Genomic DNA, 20,498 nt, shown 5'->3' with positions numbered 1-20,498 from the left:
TATAATCCCCATGGTCCTTACGGAGTTCCCAGCATCCACTAGGACGTCAGAGAAAATAAGAATTTACTTACCGATAATTCTATTTCTCGTAGTCCGTAGTGGATGCTGGGCGCCCATCCCAAGTGCGGATTGTCTGCAATACTTGTACATAGTTATTGTTAACTAAATCGGGTTATTGTTGTGAGCCATCTATCCAGAGGCTCCTCTGTTATCATGCTGTTAACTGGGTTCAGATCACAAGTTGTACAGTGTGATTGGTGTGGCTGGTATGAGTCTTACCCGGGATTCATAAATCCTTCCTTATTGTGTACGCTCGTCCGGGCACAGTATCCTAACTGAGACTTGGAGGAGGGTCATAGGGGGAGGAGCCAGTGCACACCAGGTAGTCCTAAAGCTTTACTTTTGTGCCCAGTCTCCTGCGGAGCCGCTATTCCCCATGGTCCTTACGGAGTTCCCAGCATCCACTACGGACTACGAGAAATAGAATTATCGGTAAGTAAATTCTTATTTTTTAATTGGTCAATGTTATTAGATGCCCTTATGCTCTTGTGCTACAATGGGACTGATGCATTGTATAGCGATTGTTTTCACCCTGCTTCTGCACAGGAAGCTGGTGATATGTCTTACACAAAGCGAGCACGTCTCCAAGTGCGCGTGAAGAGGTGTAACGGCATTCTCATAGGTGGTCATTCCGAGTTGTTCGCTCGCTGTCGTTTTTAGCAGAATTGCGATCAGTCTAAAATCCGGCAGTTCTGCGCATGCATATGGGCCGCAGGGCGCACGCGCTAAGTACTTTCACACAAAACTATGCAATTTTACACAGGGCCAAGCGATGCTTTTCAGTCGCTCTGCTGATCGGTGAGTGATTGACAGGAAGTGGGTGTTTCTGGGTGGTAACTGAGCGTTTTCCGGGAGTGTGCTAAAAAACGCAGGCATGCCAGACGAAAAAGCGGGCTGGGGAAACGGGGGAGTGGCTGGCAGAACGCAGGGCGTGTTTGTGACGTCAAACCAGGAACCAAACAGTCTGCAGTGATCGCAATCTAGGAGTAGGTCTGGAGCTACTCAAACTGCAGGGAAATATGTAATAGAACTGCTATCCTTTCGTTCGCAATTCTGCTAAGATACACTCCCAGAGGGCGGCGGCCTAGCGTTTGCAATGCTGCTAAAAGCAGCTAGCGAGCGAACAACTCGGAATGAGGGCCATAGGCTTTAATCATTGAGGGTGTATGATGGAACTGAGTGATGGATAGAGTTGTGCTTATACTTAATTACGTATATTTTCAGATGGTTCTCTTGTTGCAGGGATAGAACCGGTGCAAGAGCTGGCTGATAATGTGGCAGATAGCGTACTAATAGGGTCATCTGGCTGCACAAACACATACAACTCGGCCCCATTATTTGGAAAGAGAGATGGAGGTAATTAATAAAACTACATCTACAGTGATGTGTATAAAATATATTTTCTGTAGCAGGTTACACAGGTTTCCACAGGGAAACTTTGGGGTGTAGAGTGGATCTTGATCCAGAGGCACCAACAGGTAAAGCTTTAGCTGTCCCAGAATGCATAGGGGCCTCCTCTATAACCCCGCCTCCAGGCACTGAGAGCTCAGTTTTGAGTTGGTGCCTACAGCAGCAGGTCACTGAACAGGGCGGCTGCACTGAGCAGCCCTGAAAGCTTTTCAACAAAGAAGATTTGTAGCTTTTCTGACTGGGCTGGCAGCTCTGTATGTCAGAGTGACATTCAGCGCTGGAGCTCCATCGCCCCCCAAGCGGCACTGCACACTCCGGTTGGCTTGGTTCCCAAATACCTGCAGCGGAGGCGTCCCGACTTAGGCACGGTCGCAGACTGCTCTCCTGGATCGCGTAGCTGCTACGTGGCGGAGGTAAGAGGGTCTTCTAGGCAGAACCCGCCATTAAATTGCGTTCCGTCCGGGGAGATGGACCGCTGCGCTGGCGTGGACATAGTCACTGGGCAGGGACCCCACTAGACCACCAGGACATTCAGAGCACAGGTCAGGGGTATTAACACCTGTTTAATAAGGCTCCACAGTACCTGGGGTGGAGGTTCACCATAGGGGAGGCGGTGCTTGACCTGTAGCCCCGGCCCAGGCCGCCATCTCCTCACAGATTCCCCACCTTGGAGCTGCCTCACTCTCCCTCGCAGAGACTCTGGCTGCCATCTTAACAGCATAGCTGCAGCAGGTCTTCGGGATTGCAGGGCAAGGTCTCCCATGTAAAGCCGCCTGTGTACAGCGCTGAGACTTTACATTCACTTGAGTATCCTACATGTCTTAGAGACAGTTTGGATAATTCAGAGTTGATTGCAGCAGCAAATTTAGCAGTTGGGCAAAACCATGGCCCTCATTCCGAGTTGATCGGTCGCAAGGCGAATTTAGCAGAGTTACACACGCTTAGTCTACGCCTACTGGGAGTGTATCTTAGCATCTTAAAAGTGCGAACGAAGTTTACGCAATATTGCGAACAAAAAAAACTTAGCAGTTTCAGAGTAGCTCCAGACTTACTCTGCCTGTGCGATCAGTTCAGTGCTTGTCGTTCCTGGTTTGACGTCACAAACACTCCCAGCGTTTGCCCAGACACTCCCCCGTTTCTCCGGCCACTCCTGCGTTTTTTCCGGAAACGGTAGCGTTTTCAGCCACACGCCCATAAAACGCCGTGTTTCCGCCCAGTAACACCCATTTCCTGTCAATCACAGTACGTTCGCCGGTGCGAACAAAAAGCCGTGAGTAAAAATCCTTTCTTCATAGCAGAATTACTTAGCGCAGTCGCAGTGCGAACATTGCGCATGCGCTCTAAGCTGATTTTCACTGCGATGCGAAAAAAAAGAACGAGCGAACGACTCGGAATGAGGGCCAATGTGCACTGCAGGTGTGGCAGATATAACGTGCAGAGAGAGTTAGATTTTGGTGGGTTATTTTGTTTCTGTGCAGGGTAAATACTGGCTGCTTTATTTTTACACTGCAATTTAGATTTCAGCTTGAACACACCCCACCCAAATCTAACTCTCTCTGCACGTTATATCTGCTCCTCCTGCAGTGCACATGCGGGGTCATTCCGAGTTGATCGTAGCACAGCTACAATCATGACCCCAGACATGCGGGGGGACGCCCAGCACAGGACTAGCCCGCCCCGCATGTCTGTCCGATCCCCCTTCCCCTCTTGCACAAGTACAAAAGCATTGCACAGCGGCGATGCTTTTGTACTTGTTGAGTAACTCCCGGCCAGCGCAGCTCCTGCGGCTGACCGGGAGTTGCTTGTCGCTGCCCCTGATCGCAGCGGCTGTGTGTGACGTCACGCAGCCGCTGCGGCCCGCATGGTCCGGCCACGTCTGCGTTGGTCGGGCCGCGCCCCCAAAACGGCGGTCAAACACCGCCGTGCCACCCCCTCCCGCCCAGCGAACGCCTCTGTCTGTCAACCAGGCAGAGGCGATCGCTAGGGAACGATGGCCTTCGGCCGTCCGGTATGCACCGGCGTCGCAGTTCTGACCCGATCGCTGCACTGCGAACAACTGCAGCGTGTGATCGGGTCAGAATGAACCCCATGGTTTTGCCCAACTGCTAACAAATTTGCTGCTGCGATCAACTCTGAATTAGGCCTATTGTTAGTTGAGAAAAGGTGTACATTGCAGAGTATATTGTACGAGTATTCCACCATGTCCTCCGGTCTGTGACCATGCTGTGTGTGAGATATATATATATATATCGTAAAAGAAGAAAAAATGCTGCGCCACAAATGGAAATAATGTCCTTTTTTAAAAAACCCAAATTTTAGCTTAAATTGTATTTTCTCTGACGTCCTAGTGGATGCTGGGGACTCCGTAAGGACCATGGGGAATAGCGGCTCCGCAGGAGACTGGGCACAAAAGTAAAGCTTTAGCACTACCTGGTGTGCACTGGCTCCTCCCCCTATGACCCTCCTCCAAGCCTCAGTTAGATTTTTGTGCCCGAACGAGAAGGGTGCACACTAGGTGGCTCTCCTGAGCTGCTTAGTGAAAAGTTTAGTTTTAGGTTTTTTATGTTCAGTGAGACCTGCTGGCAACAGGCTCACTGCATCGAGGGACTAAGGGGAGAAGAAGCGAACTCAACTGCGTGCAGAGTGGATTGGGCTTCTTAGGCTACTGGACATTAGCTCCAGAGGGACCGATCACAGGCCCAGCCATGGATAGGTCCCAGAGCCGCGCCGCCGGCCCCCTTACAGAGCCAGAAGACAGAAGAGGTCCGGAAAATCGGCGGCAGAAGACGTCCTGTCTTCAACAAGGTAGCGCACAGCACTGCAGCTGTGCGCCATTGCTCTCAGTACACTTCACACTCCGGTCACTGAGGGTGCAGGGCGCTGGGGGGGGGGGGCGCCCTGAGACGCAATAAAAACACCTTGGATGGCAAAAAATGCATCACATATAGCTCCTGGGCTATATGGATGAATTTAACCCCTGCCAGAATACACAGAAAAATGGGAGATAGGCTCCGCCCCCTTCTCGGCGGCCTTATCTCCTCAGCACACTGGCGCCATTTTCCCTCACAGCTCCGTTGGAGGGAAGCTCCCTGGCTCTCCCCTGCAGTCACTACACTACAGAAAGGGTTAAAAGAGAGAGGGGGGCACTAATTACGCGCAGTATTAAAAATACAGCAGCTATAAGGGGAAAAACACTTATATAAGGTTATCCCTGTATATATATAGCGCTCTGGTGTGTGCTGGCAAACTCTCCCTCTGTCTCCCCAAAGGGCTAGTGGGGTCCTGTCCTCTATCAGAGCATTCCCTGTGTGTGTGCTGTGTGTCGGTACGTTTGTGTCGACATGTATGAGGAGAAAAATGATGTGGAGACGGAGCAGATTGCCTGTAATAGTGATGTCACCCCCTAGGGGATCGACACCTGAGTGGATGAACTGTTGGAAGGAATTACGTGACAGTGTCAGCTCTGTATAAAAGACAGTGGTTGACATGAGACAGCCGGCTACTCAGCTTGTGCCTGTCCAGACGTCTCATAGGCCGTCAGGGGCTCTAAAGCGCCCGTTACCTCAGATGGCAGATATAGACGCCGACACGGATACTGACTCCAGTGTCGACGGTGAAGAGACAAATGTGACTTCCAGTAGGGCCACACGTTACATGATTGAGGCAATGAAAAATGTTTTACACATTTCTGATAATACGAGTACCACCAAAAAGGGGTATTATGTTCGGTGAGGAAAAACTACCTGTAGTTTTCCTGAATCTGAGAAATTAAATGAGGTGTGTGATGATGCGTGGGTTTCCCCCGATAACAACTGATAATTTCTAAAATGTTATTGGCATTATATCCTTTCCCGCCAGAGGTTAGGGTGCGTTGGGAAACACCCCCTAGGGTGGATAAAGCGCTCACACGCTTGTAAGAACAAGGGCTCTACCCTCTCCTGAGATGGCCGCCCTTAAGGATCCTGCTGATAGAAAGCAGGAGGGTATCCTAAAATGTATTTACACACATACTGGTGTTATACTGCGACCAGCAATCGCCTCAGCCTGGATGTGCAGTGCTGGGTTGGCGTGGTCGGATTCCCTGACTGAAAATATTGATACCCTAGATAGGGACAGTATATTATTGCCTATAGAGCATTTAAAAGATGCATTTCTATATATGCGTGATGCACAGCGGAATATTTGCCGACTGGCATCAAGTCTAAGTGCGTTGTCCATTTCTGCCAGTAGAGGGTTATGGACACGACAGTGGTCAGGTGATGCGGATTCCAAACGGCATTTGGAGGGAAATCCACGTTTGTACCCCAGGTCGCCTCTCAACATAAGAAGACGCCGTATTATCAGGCGCAGTCTTTTCGTGGGCAAGCGGGCAAAAGGTTCCTCATTTCTGCCCCGTGACAGAGGGAGAGGAAAAAGGCTGCAGAAATCAGCCAGTTCCCAGGAACAGAAGCCCTCTCCCGCCTCTGCCAAGCCCTCAGTATGACGCTGGGGCTTTACAAGCAGAATCAGGCACGGTGGGGGCCCGTCTCAATGAATTTCAGCGCGCAGTGGGCTCACTCGCAAGTAGACCCCTGGATCCTTCAGGTGATATCTCAGGGGTACAAATTGTAATTCAAAACGTCTCCCCCTCGCCGTTTCCTAAAGTCGGCTTTACCGATGTCTCCTTCTGACAGGGAGGCAGTTTTGGAAGCCATTCACAAGCTGTATTCCCAGCAGGTGATAATCAAGGTACCCCTCCTGCAACAGGGAACGGGGTATTATTCCACACTGTTGTGGTACCGAAGCCGGACGGCTTGGTGAGACCGATTCTAAATCTAAAATCTTGAACACTTACATACGGAGGTTCAAATTCAAGATTGAGTCACTCAGAGCAGTGATTGCGAACCTGGAAGAAGGGGACTACATGATGTCTCGGGACATCAAGGATGCTTACCTTCATGTCAAAATTTACCCTTCTCATCAAGGGTACCTCAGGTTTATGGTACAGAACTGTCACTGTCAGTTTCAGACGCTGCCGTATGGATGGTCCACGGCACCCCGGGTCTTTACCAAGGTAATGGCCGAAATGATGATACTCCTTCGAAGGAAGGGAATTTTAGTTATCCCTTACTTGGACGATTCCCTGATAAGGGTAAGATCCAGGGAACAGTTGGAGGTCGGTGTAGCACTATCTCAGGTAGTGTTGCGGCAGCACGATTGGATTCTCAATATTCCAAAATCGCAGCTGATTCCGACGACTCGTCGTCTGTTCCTAGGGATGATCCTGGACACAGTCCAGGAAAAGGTGTTTCTCCCGGAGGAGAAAGTCAGGGAGTTATCCGAGCTAGTCGGGAACCTCCTATAACCGAGCCAAGTCTCAGTACATCAATGAAAGGGTTCTGGGAAAAATGGTGGCTTCCTACGAAGCAATCCCATTCGGCAGATTCCACGCAAGAACTTTTCAGTGGGACCTGCTGGACAAATGGTCCGGGTCGCATCTTCAGATGCATCAGCGGATAACCCTGTCACCAAGCACAAGGGTGTCTCTCCTGTGGTGGTTGCAGAGTGCTCATCTTCTAGAGGGCCGCAGATTCGACATTCAGGACTGGGTCCTGGTGACCACGGATGCCAGCCTGCGAGGCTGGGGAGCAGACACACAGGGAAGGAATTTCCAGAGCTTATGGTCAAGCCTGGAGACATCACTTCACATAAATATCCTGAAGCTAAGGGCCATTTACAATGCTCTAAGCTCAGCAAGACCTCTGCTTCAAGGTCACCCGGAGTTGATCCATTCGGACAACATCACGGCAGTCACCCACGTAAACAGACAGGGTGACACAAGAAGCAGGAGGGCAATGGCAGAAGCTGCAAGGATTCTTCGCTGGGCGGAAAATCATGTGATAGCACTGTCAGCAAGTGGGGACTTCACCCAGAAGTCTTCCACATGTTTATAAAACTCGACAAGTATTGCGCCGGGTCAAGGGACCCTCCGGCAATAGCTGTAGACGCTCTGGTAACACAGTGGGTGTACCAGTCAGTGTATGTGTTCCCTCCTCTGCCTCTCATACCCAAGGTACTGAGAATTATAAGATGGAGAGGAGTAAGCACTATATTCGGGCTCCGGATTGGCCAAGAAGGACTTGGTAACCGGAACTTCAAGAGATGCTCACGGAGGATCCGTGGCCTCTACCTCTAAGAAGGGACCTGCTCCAGCAAGGACCCTGTCTGTTCCAAGACTTACCGCGACTGCGTTTGACGGCATGGCGGTTGAACGGCGGATCCTGAAGGAGAAAGGCATTCCGGATGAAGTCATTCCTATCCTGATCAAAGCCAGGAAAGATATAACCGCAAAACATTATCACCGCATTTGGCGAAAATATGTTGCGTGGTGCGAGGCCAGTAAGGCCCCGACGGAGGAATTTTCAACTAGGTCGATTCCTACATTTCCTGCAAACAGGAGTGTCTATGGGCCTGAAATGGGGGTCCATTAAGGTTCAAATTTCGGCCCTGTCAATTTTCTTCCAAAAAGAACTAGCTTCAGTCCCTGAAGTTCAGACGTTTGTGAAAGGGGTACTGTATATACAGCCTCCTTTTGTGCCTCCAGTGGCACCTTGGGATCTAAATGTAGTTTTTGGGTTCCAAAAGTCACATTGGTTTGAACCACTTAAATATGTGGAGTTAAAATATCTCACATGGAAAGTGGTCATGCTGTTGGCCCTGGCCTGGGCCAGGTGCGTGTCAGAATTGGCGGCTTTATCCTGTAAAAGCCCTCATCTGATTTTCCATTCGGACAGGGCGGAATTGAGGACTTGTCCTCAGTTTCTCCCTAAGGTGGTTTTCAGCGTTTCACCTGAATCAACCTATTGTGGTGCCTGCGGCTACTAGGGACTTGGAGGACTCCAAGTTGCTAGACGTTGTCAGGGCCCTGGAAATATAGGTTTCCAGGACGGCTGGAGTCAGAAAATCAGGTATGATTGAGCAACTGCCAAATTGTTTGTCTCGTTGTTTATTCTGTATGCACCCAACAAGCTGGGTGCTCCTGCTTCTAAGCAGACTATTGCTCGTTGGATTTGTAGTACAATTCAGCTTGCACATTCTGTGGCAGGCCTGCCACAGACAAAATCTGTAAAAGCCCATTCCACAAGGAAGGTGGGCTCATCTTGGGCGGCTGCCCGAGGGGTCTCGGCTTTACAACTTTGCCGAGCAGCTACTTGGTCAGGAGCAAATACGTTTGTAAAATTCTACAAATTTGATACCCTGGCTGAGGAGGACCTGGAGTTCTCTCATTCGGTGCTGCAGAGTCATCCGCACTCTCCCGCCCGTTTGGGAGCTTTGGTATAATCCCCATGGTCCTTACGGAGTCCCCAGCATCCACTAGGACGTCAGAGAAAATAAGAATTTACTTACCGATAATTCTATTTCTCGTAGTCCGTAGTGGATGCTGGGCGCCCATCCCAAGTGCGGATTGTCTGCAATACTGGTACATAGTTATTGTTACCAAAAAAATCGGGTTATTGCTGTAGTGAGCCATCTTTTCTAGAGGCTCCTCTGTTATCATGCTGTTAACTGGGTTTAGATCACAAGTTATATGGTGTGATTGGTGTGGCTGGTATGAGTCTTACCCGGGATTCAAAATCCTTCCTTATTGTGTACGCTCGTCCGGGCACAGTATCCTAACTGAGGCTTGGAGGAGGGTCATAGGGGGAGGAGCCAGTGCACACCAGGTAGTTCTAAAGCTTTACTTTTGTGCCCAGTCTCCTGCGGAGCCGCTATTCCCCATGGTCCTTACGGAGTCCCCAGCATCCACTACGGACTACGAGAAATAGAATTATCGGTAAGTAAATTCTTATTAAAACACTCCCTTTTTACGGGCGTCAGCTAGTCCCCCAAATAAAATCAGGGCGGTGAGCCCCTGAAAAGATTTGTGTTTATAAAAAGAAGGGATGGGGGTAGCGACCAATGGTGTCTATGAATAATTACAAGATATTTAAAAATATGTAAAATATAAACATTTATTAAAATCTTTTAACAAAACTTTTTCTAAAAATGGGATAAAAAGCATATACACAAATATATAAAAGCAATAAAGTGCAATAAAGTAAAGTGCTTATCTGAGTTAGAGGTCAATTGAATGCCCCAGGGCATTCAATTGACCTCTAACTCAGATAAGCACTTTACTTTATTGCACTTTATTGCTTTTATATATTTGTGTATATGCTTTTTATCCCATTTTTAGAAAAAGTTTTGTTAAAAGATTTTAATAAATGTTTATATTTTACATATTTTTAAATATCTTGTAATTATTCATAGACACCATTGGTCGCTACCCCCATCCCTTTTTATATATATATATATATATATATATATATATTTTACCGTACAACTCCAGTGCAGCTTTATTGTAATAATATCTTCTGCACTGCATGTGACTGTGTGTCTGTATCTGCTGTGTGGTTTCACTTTGTGTTTCCCAGATATTACGGTCACTATGGGGGTCATTCCGTGCAGAGAGTTAGATTTGGGTGGGTTATATTGCTCCTGTGCAGGGTAAATACTGGCTGCTCTATTTTTACACTGCAATTTAGATTTCAGTTTGAACAGACCCCATCCAAATCTAACTCTCTCTGCACATGTTATATTTGCCCCCGCATTGCACATGGTTTTGCCCAACTGCTAACTAATTTGCTGCTGCCATCAACTCTGTATTAGGCCTTATATACTGTACCCTGGGCTAGATGCGTTTGGGTCTTACAATATAGGGGGTAATTCAGACATGATCGCTAGGGTAGTTTTTTGCATCCCCGCAATCAGGTAGTCGCCGCATACAGGGTTAGGAGGAATTTGCTGTGAAGGTGTGTGATCACGTGCAGGAGAGCTGCACAAACAGAAGTTTGTGCTGTCTCTGCACAGCCCAGGACTTACTCAGCCGCTGCGATGATCAGGGCCAGCGCTGGCGTCCGGAATTTTCATCCTGTGTTTTTCCGGACACAAACCCCCTCTTCCTGTCGTTCACTCCATCCCGGCGCTGCCCGGTGCTCCCTGTCGCTGCGGACTGTCACGCCTGCGCATTGCGGTGCATACGCATGCACAGTTCAGACCTGATCGCCCACTGTGCGAAAACGCACAGCAGCGATCAGGTCTGAATCTGCCCCATAGTCATACACAGTATTTATCTATATATCAATATAAGCATATTTCTACTGTGTTACAGTCACGTTATACACAGTTTTATTCCATAGGTTTTTGCTTTTGTCTGGCTTAATAATCGTACTGTGTTAGCCCATTTGTTGCATATATAATGTCTAACAGAAAGGGCAGTTAATCTGTGGAAGCTCCTGCATCATGCAGAGCATGCTCCAAGGATTTATCAGAGGAGGAATTGTTACATGATAGTCTCTGTACTGCTTGTCATGCAGCTCCCAGTCAGTCCGCAGCCCCTGCCATTAGTCAGGAGCCTCCAAGGGCAGCATTCACTACCCTGCTGGGTACTCTATTGGAACGCTTTGCGCCCCCTATGGGGCTGCCTGTATCAATTACACCCCCATATTGTGCCCATGTTTAATCCGTCTTGGGTGGAAAATTTGTCTAGCCAACTGCAGCAACTAAACCAGTCTGTGGTTAGACAGAAATCTACCTCGGGTCACTCCCATGCCCCTGGTCCCTCTAAGCGGGCTGCTTTCTCCTCGCAGTCTACAAACCTCTTTGATGTCTCATCTGAAGAGGAGGGGGAGCATACGGTCATGTCAGACACTAAATCCCGTGTTACTGATGAGGAGTCTCCCTTAAGCGTGTGGAGGGATGCCTGAAATCTGTGTACTCCCTTACAGGGGCTTTTCATAGACCTACTATAGCTGCCTCTTGGGCTGCAAAAGGTATAAAGGCGTGGGTTCAGGCGTTAGAGGAGAAGCTGCCCGAGGATATTTCTGACAATGCCAGAGTCACATTACCACCACCTCTTATTACATTCAAGAGGCGTCCTCTGAGGCGGGAGTATTGGCAGCCAAGGCATCAGCTACATCTGTCCTGGCACGCAGCATACTATGGTTGAGGTCGTGGAAAGTGGACCTGGACTCCAAAAAAACTTTGGAGGTCCTCCCCTTCACTGGGGACATTTTGCAGCTTCTAAGACAGCTTTTCTCCCAACTAATAATCCTTCTGCACAGAAGGCAAAGGGTACCACTTTTCGTTCCTTTCGGCCTCAAGGGAAAGCAACAGGTCTGACATACCCGAGACAATCTTGTGCTCCCAAAACCACCAAGCCCAAGGCGAAACAGTCCTGGGCAGCCCGTCAGCCTGCTGCAAAACATGACAAGCCTGCTGCATGATGGGGCGGGCCTCCCCCTGGAGGACCCCAGGGTGGGAGGCCAACTTCTACAGTTCGCTCAGGTCAGGCTCACAACCACTTCGGACACATGGGTACTGGAAGTTGTCTCTCACGGGTACATTGTCTCCTTCAAGAGACGTCCCCCTCACCAGTTCTGCACTATGGCTCTCCCTTTGGATCCGTTGAAAGCGCAGGCTCTGCAAACTGTTGTAGGTTCCCTCCTGAGTACAGGAGTGGTTGTGTCGGTACCTCAGTCCCAGAGGGGCAGAGGTTACTACTCGACCCTGTTTCTGGTCCCGAAACCGAATTGCTCTTTCCGGCTGATAAAGCTGAATATTTATCTTACTTAAAACCCTCTAAAAGGTGAAAGAACACAGTACGCTATTGGCGTATGGTATACCGTAAGGGTACGCACGTTGCGTAACAATCGCTTAGCCGTAGTCGAGACGCTCGAGCGCCACGTTCGCTTACGGCCAAGAGATCACAGGCAGGCACGCTATAGGCTGCCGACTAACGTAATGGTATGCTACTAGCGTAGCGGACGCTTGGGACCACGAGGAGATCACAAGCGGCGCTGATGCTTACCGTGTTAAACCTTTATAACTATACCATAAACAATGTATTTATGCAATAAACCTTGGTGCGGTGATAGGGTGTAAATGTAACACAGTGTAACCTTATTTACACTAAAGCTGTTTGAGCGATAGAGACGCTCCTATTACCCACTGCAATATAATGAACACACACACAATACCGGTCTAAGGGTCTAACGCCTTTTAAGGAAATGAATGAACGTTCAAAAAGAATAATACAATACAAGTCATACACTACCAATATAACATAGACTACCTAACCAGATAACTACACATGAAATACAATAGCAGTACAATAACACTTAAGAGAAAGAGAGAGAAAGAGGAGAAGAGAGAGAGAGATATATATGGCTCACAATAACAAGAAAGACAATATGATTGCGGAGAAAACTTACGCTCAAGGGAAACAATCGCATGCGCCTCTGGATATCCAGCTCCCGATTATCAGCAATGAGAACCGTTGAAGAGAATAGAGAGCTGGCCCAGATCGGCTTGTCCTTTTATACCCTACACATAATACAGTACAATGGTCCCTATATTCTTATTGTTCATTGGACACAGGAATTCGTCTTCGCATTATAACAAAAGGTCATAGGTTGATTCATACAGGTGGGCTGTGACTATTTCCAACTGCTCAGGTGGGTTGGAAACTAGGTTTCCCGCCGCATGGATAATAAAGTGCAAATAATAGTAAATGTCCATAAACTTCTTATGTCCATAACTATTCGCACGAGCGATTAATCTACTTCAAACCAACACCGGAATATTGCTAATTAAATACTCTTCCGATGGATACTAAACACCACTGTATAACCTTTGTCTGACCCTTCGTATCAAACAAAGAGGGATCTCTTTGTCTATGAACATGCTACATTAACTAAACTTTCAGATTCTATCAAAGGGACCATAATCTACAAAATACGTTATATAGTTAAAATATGTTACGAACGAGTCGCCCGCCAGACGCACATAAACTCTACCGTAAATGCGCACACCGTGCGCCTGCGGGTGCACGCAACAGCGAGTATGCGCACGCACGGGAGAGCCCATGCACTCGCAGCGGGGACACGCATGAGGTGCAAATATGGCAGTGTGCATCATGATATTTTTCTGACTTTGACAGTCCACCCTTTGGCAGTCAACAATAACTGCCACTTTCTAAAACATTTCAAAACGAGAAAAATATATGTCATGTTAATATTTCTATGGTTGGGTAGGGGAGGAGAGGAGAAGGTAGGAAACGGGTATGACCTAGTGAGATAGCAGAAGCATGTGTGTATGAATCCATGTTTTGGGGGGGGTCATGTATCATCGTGCCGTACGTGTTTTAAATCAAGCTTCGAGGTATTGCGAAGTATACATTTGAATTCCTTCTTATCCTGTGGTACGGGTCTGTGGGTGGGCTGTCAAACTTTACCGAGCTCTCTTCGGCTTTTGATTGCAACAAAATGGGGGAGCTCATTTTAGTTGATGATACATGAATGGGGGAATATGTGAATGCTGATATCTGTGCCAGTACTGCCTATCGACTATGTGTGTCATTACCTGTAGGTTGTAGAGATGAAGATAAGAAACAATTATGGTAAATGCAGTGGTATTCTATGTGAGGTTAATATGCATTTGTTGATTGAAGTCTTGTCTGGTGTCTGTTGACTGCAGTCTTCTTTGGGCTTTTGTCAAAAGTGCGAGCAAAAGCTTTGTCAATGTCCATAGACTTACAAAAAGTGTTGGGCTAGCGTAGATTTTAACGTTACTAGGGATAAGGGGGTCTATGGCATAGTTCATCAGTTATCTGTGTACAAGGTTGTCAAAACTTCTTCTTTAGTCCATCTGTTGTCTGTATACCGGGTCATCAAATTCCTCTTCCATGCGGGTCTTTTTACCTTGGAGAAAAACGAGAAACAGGTGAAAGAAACGGACCGTAGAATCACATTTTCATCACAACATTGTCTCTATCGTTGGGTCATAAATCACATCAGTCGTTGTTATTACAGTATCTTCACTCCTTAAGCTCATCACTCGGGCGCTACGTTTACACTTTGTTAAAGCCCGAACGCATCTAAATATCAGACCGGCTAGTATGATGACACCCAGGACACACAAAAGGAATTTCCCTACATCCATGATAATACCTTGGGTCCATTCTCCTAAACCAGAGAACCAATTTCGCGGGTTCAACCATGACACCCAACTGGTCAGCTCATTACCCACAGCGGCAAGGGTGAGATTGTGTTTTCTTCGGAACTCCCATTTTAATTGGAGAATGTCGTCCATCTTTTGGTCTATGACCTCGACCGGGTCCTCGGTGCTGTTTGTGATATACGTGCAGCACTTTATTCCATACTGAGTTGCCAGGGTGACACAATATCCACCCGTCACAGCTGTGAGATAATTGAGAATCATCCTATGCTGAACCAGTTCTGTTTTATAAGCTTGGAGCTCCCTTCCGGTATACCTGAATGTGTCATCATACATTTCAGTGATATTGTCTAATAAATTTGCAAGCGCAGATATATATTTATAATTTATCACTCCTCTGGCGGTACGAGTGATATCTAACGCGATTAGGAATTGAATCCCGGTGGATTCACTGATCAGGTCAGAGGCCGGATGCTCTGTTCTCTCTAACAGGTGCCGTTTAACGATGTGCTCGTAATGAGTGTGAGTATAAGGAGCTTGGGCACTGCGGTGAATATCTTTCATTTTGGTATGCGATACAGTCATTACCTCAGGCAGTACTTTTCCAATATAACACAATCCTTCAGAGTTTGGGGCAAGCCACTTATACACCTTCCTCCCGCATATGAAATATGCGTCATCGGGGAGAACATATGGGACGGAGTAGGACATAACCATATTACACATTTTCCATGTGAAATTTCCTAACCCTAATTCTCCCATCTGTTTACTACACGTATCAGTTTGTATGATATGTGCACAGTATCCTGGTGATACCTCTCCAACTCTCATGGACCTACTTCCTAGGGTATACCTATATCGGAAATATTTTCCACTACCAGCTATGTGGCGTATAAGTTCTGTGTCTGTTGGCATTCTATCGGCTCTGTATGAAAAGGTCATGGTTTGGTTATTCCATGACACTTCCCAATTTCCCGGCTTTCGGGGATTGGAAATGTTAAAACGTACTAGGGATCTATCCACATGATATTGGTGGAGCTTCAAACTAGGAGGACTGGAGATATTAAACCTCCTGTCCACCGGCCTCCCACCACTTAGCTCAAGTACCTCCCCTATAGTTAAAGGGAAGGGCACTAATCCTGATTTGCTATGGCCTTGAGGTACTTGAGAGCATACCCAACAATCTGTCTGATTTAACACTTTACCCACTAAGGAGTGGTAGTCACTCAATGGATGCCGGTCCATGTGGATATTAAAACTGGATTGGCATTTCTTGATACACCCATCCTCAACTACACTGTCACAGAGCCTACAGATACAGTTCTCTTCAGCTAACAATCCTTCACAATTTCTTCTATTGTCAATGCTACCAGATCGTTTTCTGATACTCGCCTTTACTCGGTGATTATGTTGTTCTTGGAAATCTACGCCTCCATCTCTGTCATCAGAACCCATTCCAGAACCTCTCTCGACCTCCATGGTACTCTCGCCGGAACAGACTGCTCTGGTCAACATCATGGTCAACAGAAAAATCCGGATCACAGTCTCTTGGGGCAAGTCCATCTTATAGGAGGAAATGGAGAAGAATGAGAAGGGGGAAAGAAATACTTGAGGGAGATGGGATGGGAAGTGGAGAAAAACAATAAAAGGGAACAGGGGATCGACAACTGCCTCCGATCTTATTATTTTCAATGCTCAGGTGCCGTCTCAGTTCTCCTGAAACAGACACTCCAGTGATACAACTTCCTCTACCGTCTGTTCTTTATCACGGGACCTCTCTGGATCAGCAACCTTCTTACAATGGGACGAATGAACCCAAGTCTCTCTCTCGGCAACCTTCAATGCTGTCGTGCTAATCAATAAGACTTGGTATGGTCCTTCCCATCTGTCAATAAGGCAACCTGAGCGTAGAAAATTCCGTATCATTACATAATCCCCAGGTTCAATGTCATGACAATTACTATCTGGCAAATCAGGAATCGCTAACTTCAGATTGTCATTTTGATTCCTTAGCTGTTTACTCATGTTAACCAGGTATTTTACAGTCACTTCATTGTTACACTTCAAATCATCCTGAGGGTTAATCATAACATGCGGTTGTCGACCAAACAAGATTTCAAAGGGGGACAGATTAAGAGGGGACCTGGGAGTGGTTCTGATGCTGTATAGTACAATGGGTAAAGCTTCTGGCCATGTTAATCCTGTTTCTGCCATAACTTTGCTCAATTTATTTTTAATTGTGCTGTTCACTCTTTCCACCTTCGCACTCGCCTGGGGGCGATATGGAGTGTGCAGCTTACTATCAATTCCCATCAACTTACACATTCCTTGAAAGACATCACCTGTAAAATGGGTACCCCTATCACTTTCAATTATTCTAGGGATACCATATCTACACACAAATTCCTGCACAATTTTCTTAGCAGTAAACATAGCGGTATTTGTGGCCGCAGGAAATGCTTCGACCCAATTTGAAAACACATCTATACAAACAAGTACATATTTCAAATTTCGACAAGGGGGTAATTGTATGAAATCAATCTGTATTACCTGAAAAGGGCCGCCTGTAGGTGGGATATGAGATGGTTCTGTTGGTATTGCCTTTCCGATGTTCTTCCTCAAGCAGGTAAGGCATGACATTGCTCTCTTACCTGCATGGGATGAGAATCCTGGGGCGCACCAATATGCTCTTACCAACTTGCACATTCCCTCCTTGCCCAGATGAGTCAGCCCGTGTGCTGCCTCAGCTAAACATGAAAGATATGCTCTGGGGGCCACTGGTTTACCCTGTCCATCTGTCCAGAGTCCTGAGGACTCCTGGCCATATCCTTTTGCCTTCCAGACTGCCTTTTCCTGTGTGGAACACAAATTTTGCATTTCACACAACTTCTGTGTGTTGATGGTATTAAATACCATCAGTTGTGTGGTGTCTGTCTGTCTGGGGGTACCAGCTGCTAACTTAGCAGCTTCGTCTGTTCGGCTGTTACCAAGTGATACTGGGTCTTGGCTATATGTATGTGCTTTACACTTGATAACAGCCACTCTGTCGGGTTCCTGTATCGCTGTTAGAAGCCTTTAATGTGAGCTGCATGCGCTATCGGTGTACCAGCTGCCGTCATGAAATTTCTGAGGCGCCATAGGGCTCCGAAATCATGGACTACCCCGAAGGCGTATCTAGAATCGGTGTAGATATTGCCTGACTTTCCCTTAGCCAATTCACATGCTCTGGTTAGGGCAACCAGTTCAGCAACCTGGGCTGAGTGAGGTGGGCCTAGCGGTTCTGCTTCTATGGTGCCTTGATCATCTACGACTGCGTATCCAGTACACAAGTCTCCCGAGTCTGACTGTCTGTGACAACTACCGTCAGTGTAGAAAGTAAGATCTACATCTTCCAGTGGGTTGTCACTGATGTCAGGCCTTGCCGTGAAATTTTGGGTCAAATATTCCATACAATCATGCGTGTCATCCCTTGTATTAAATCCTCCTTCCCCACCACTCTCATCCTCTACCCTTTGTGCCTGTCCAGGCACACCTGGGAGATATGTTGCAGGATTTAATGCACTGCATCTCCTTATGGTGATGTTTACGGGGGCCATTAGTGCCAATTCCCATCTTGTAAACCGCGCTGATGAGACGTGCCTGGTTTGGGCAGAATTTAGCAAGGCTGACACTGCATGTGGTGTATGAATTGTGAGGTTGTGTCCTAGCACTACATCTTCGCTTTTTGTGACTAGCAATGCTATTGCAGCAACGCTTCGCAAGCATGTGGGGAGGGATCGCGCTACCGTGTCTAGCTGAGCGCTGTAGTATGCTACCGGCCTGCTGGCATCACCGTGCTTCTGGGTTAGGACGCCTGCCGCGCAACCAGCACTTTCTGTTCCGTACAGCTCAAAGGGTTTCCCATAGTCTGGCATACCTAATGCTGGTGCCTGCGTTAGGCACTGTTTAAGTCTCTCAAATGCCATCTCGGATTCGTCTGTATGCGAAATCCGATCAGGTTTGTTTGATGAAACCATCTCCTGCAAAGGTAATGCTAGAATGGAAAACCCTGGGATCCAGTTACGGCAATACCCACACATTCCTAAAAACGTCCTGATCTGTTGCTGGGTTTGTAGCAGAGTCATGTCTCTAATTGCTTGAATTCTATCAGCGGTCAGGTGTCTCAGTCCTTGTGTTAGACAGTGTCCTAAATATTTTACCTTCGTTTGGCATAATTGTAGTTTGTCTTTGGAAACCTTGTGTCCTGTGTCTGATAGATGAAACAGGAGCTGTTTCGTATCCTTCAGGGACGTTTCCAGTGAATCTGAACACAGTAGTAAATCGTCCACATACTGTATCAATATTGATCCACTCTCTGGTTGGAAAGACTGTAAACAATCATGCAAAGCCTGGGAAAATATACTTGGACTGTCTATGAAACCTTGTGGTAATCGAGTCCATGTGTATTGGACTCCTCTGTATGTAAATGCAAACAAATATTGGCTGTCAGGATGCAGAGGTACCGAAAAGAAGGCGGAGCAGAGGTCAATAACAGTGAAAAATTTCGCAGTGGGAGGGATCTGCATAAGGATGACAGCTGGATTTGGCACTACGGGGAACTGACTCTCAACTATTTTGTTAATCCCCCTTAGATCCTGCACTAGCCTGTAACCCCTCCCCCCACTCTTTTTCACAGGGAAGATGGGACTATTGGCAGTGCTTGATGTTCTTACCAGAATGCCCTGTTGTAGCAAGCGCTCTATTACTGGGTAAACTCCTAACTCCACCTCTGGCTTCAGAGGGTATTGTGGGATTTTTGGAGCTATCCTACCATCTTTTACTTGCACAACTACTGGAGCTACGTTTGCCATTAATCCAGTGTCTTGTCCATCTTTAGTCCACAGTGACTCTGGTATTTGGGATGTCATTTCTTCTACCTGGGATGGATTTCTATTTAACATAACAGTGTGGGACATTAATTTTGATGGGGAGTCTAACATGTCTCGCACTTCCTGAGCGTGATTCTCAGGTATGTCTAAGAATACACCTTCAGGAGTACAATAAATGACGCACCCCATTTTACACAATAAATCTCTTCCCAGGAGATTAGTCGGTGCCGAAGCCGCCAGCAAAAAGGAATGCTTGGTATGCAAAGGCCCTATTGTAATCTCTGCTGGTTTGCTAACAGGGTAGTGCTGGACTACTCCCGTTACTCCCATGGCTGGAATTGTCTTACCAGTGGTTCTCATGCCCACTGTCGAATTTATCACTGATTTGGCCGCCCCCGTATCTACAAGAAAGTTTAATGATTTACCAGCTACATCAATTGCAATTTCGGGTTCACTTCCAAGACTTGCAATCAATTTTACTGGCTGCAGATTACAGGTGTGGCCACACCCCTATTGGGTATGGTGACCTCCCTGAATCCCGCTGGCAGCAACTACTTGAGAGGGGGTTAACTGGGAACTACCAGAGGCTTGCCAGTCTCTGTTCGGGGGATATATTTTTGTTTCCCCTGCATGTGGCTCATAACTCCGTTTCTGCGGACCCTGATCCCAATTTCGTGTGTCATGTCGTTGTCTAGGGGGTTGATATGATATTTGTGTGTTTTTCGCTCTACAGTCTCGTGCCATGTGTCCCTGTCTATGACAAAAATAACAAGTTACCACATTTGACTTACCCACAGGGTTTGGTGATTTATACAAAGGTTGCCTTGTGGTCAGGGCCTGTATACTTACGGACATTAACTTATCACTTTGTAATTCCCTGTGTCTGGTGATATTCCGATCATGATCAACAGCTGCCTCTCTCAGAGTAGCCACCGACAGACCTCGCCAACATGGTTGCGTGGTCTGTACCCTTGTCTTTAATGCTTCTTTTAAACCATCCATTAGCACAGATACTGCTACTTCTCTATGATTTATGTTTGTTTTAATGTCTTCTATGCCTGTGTATTTAGCCATTTCTAGTAATGCCCTGTGAAAATATTCTGAAGCTGTCTCTGACTCTTTTTG

The 20,498-nt window shown here is 47.1% G+C and overlaps 1 protein-coding gene across 1 annotated transcript in view; it reads left to right on the top strand.

Annotated features, from left to right (window-relative positions):
- The first annotated feature begins 452 nt into the window (after nt 1–452).
- The window catches only part of USP42 (ubiquitin specific peptidase 42), a 204,478-nt gene continuing 184,432 nt past the window's right edge, over nt 453–20,498 (top strand). The window contains exon 1 of the mRNA XM_063934470.1: nt 453–1,416. Coding sequence (XP_063790540.1) covers nt 1,411–1,416 — 6 coding nt within the window. The 5' untranslated portion in view covers nt 453–1,410. The remainder of the gene's footprint in view (nt 1,417–20,498) is intronic.

Source organism: Pseudophryne corroboree, chromosome 7 (assembly GCF_028390025.1).
Source record: "Pseudophryne corroboree isolate aPseCor3 chromosome 7, aPseCor3.hap2, whole genome shotgun sequence".
NCBI classification, from domain to species: domain Eukaryota; kingdom Metazoa; phylum Chordata; class Amphibia; order Anura; family Myobatrachidae; genus Pseudophryne; species Pseudophryne corroboree.
Note: the sequence above shows the minus strand (reverse complement) of the source record. Positions and strands in the feature narration are given on the sequence as shown.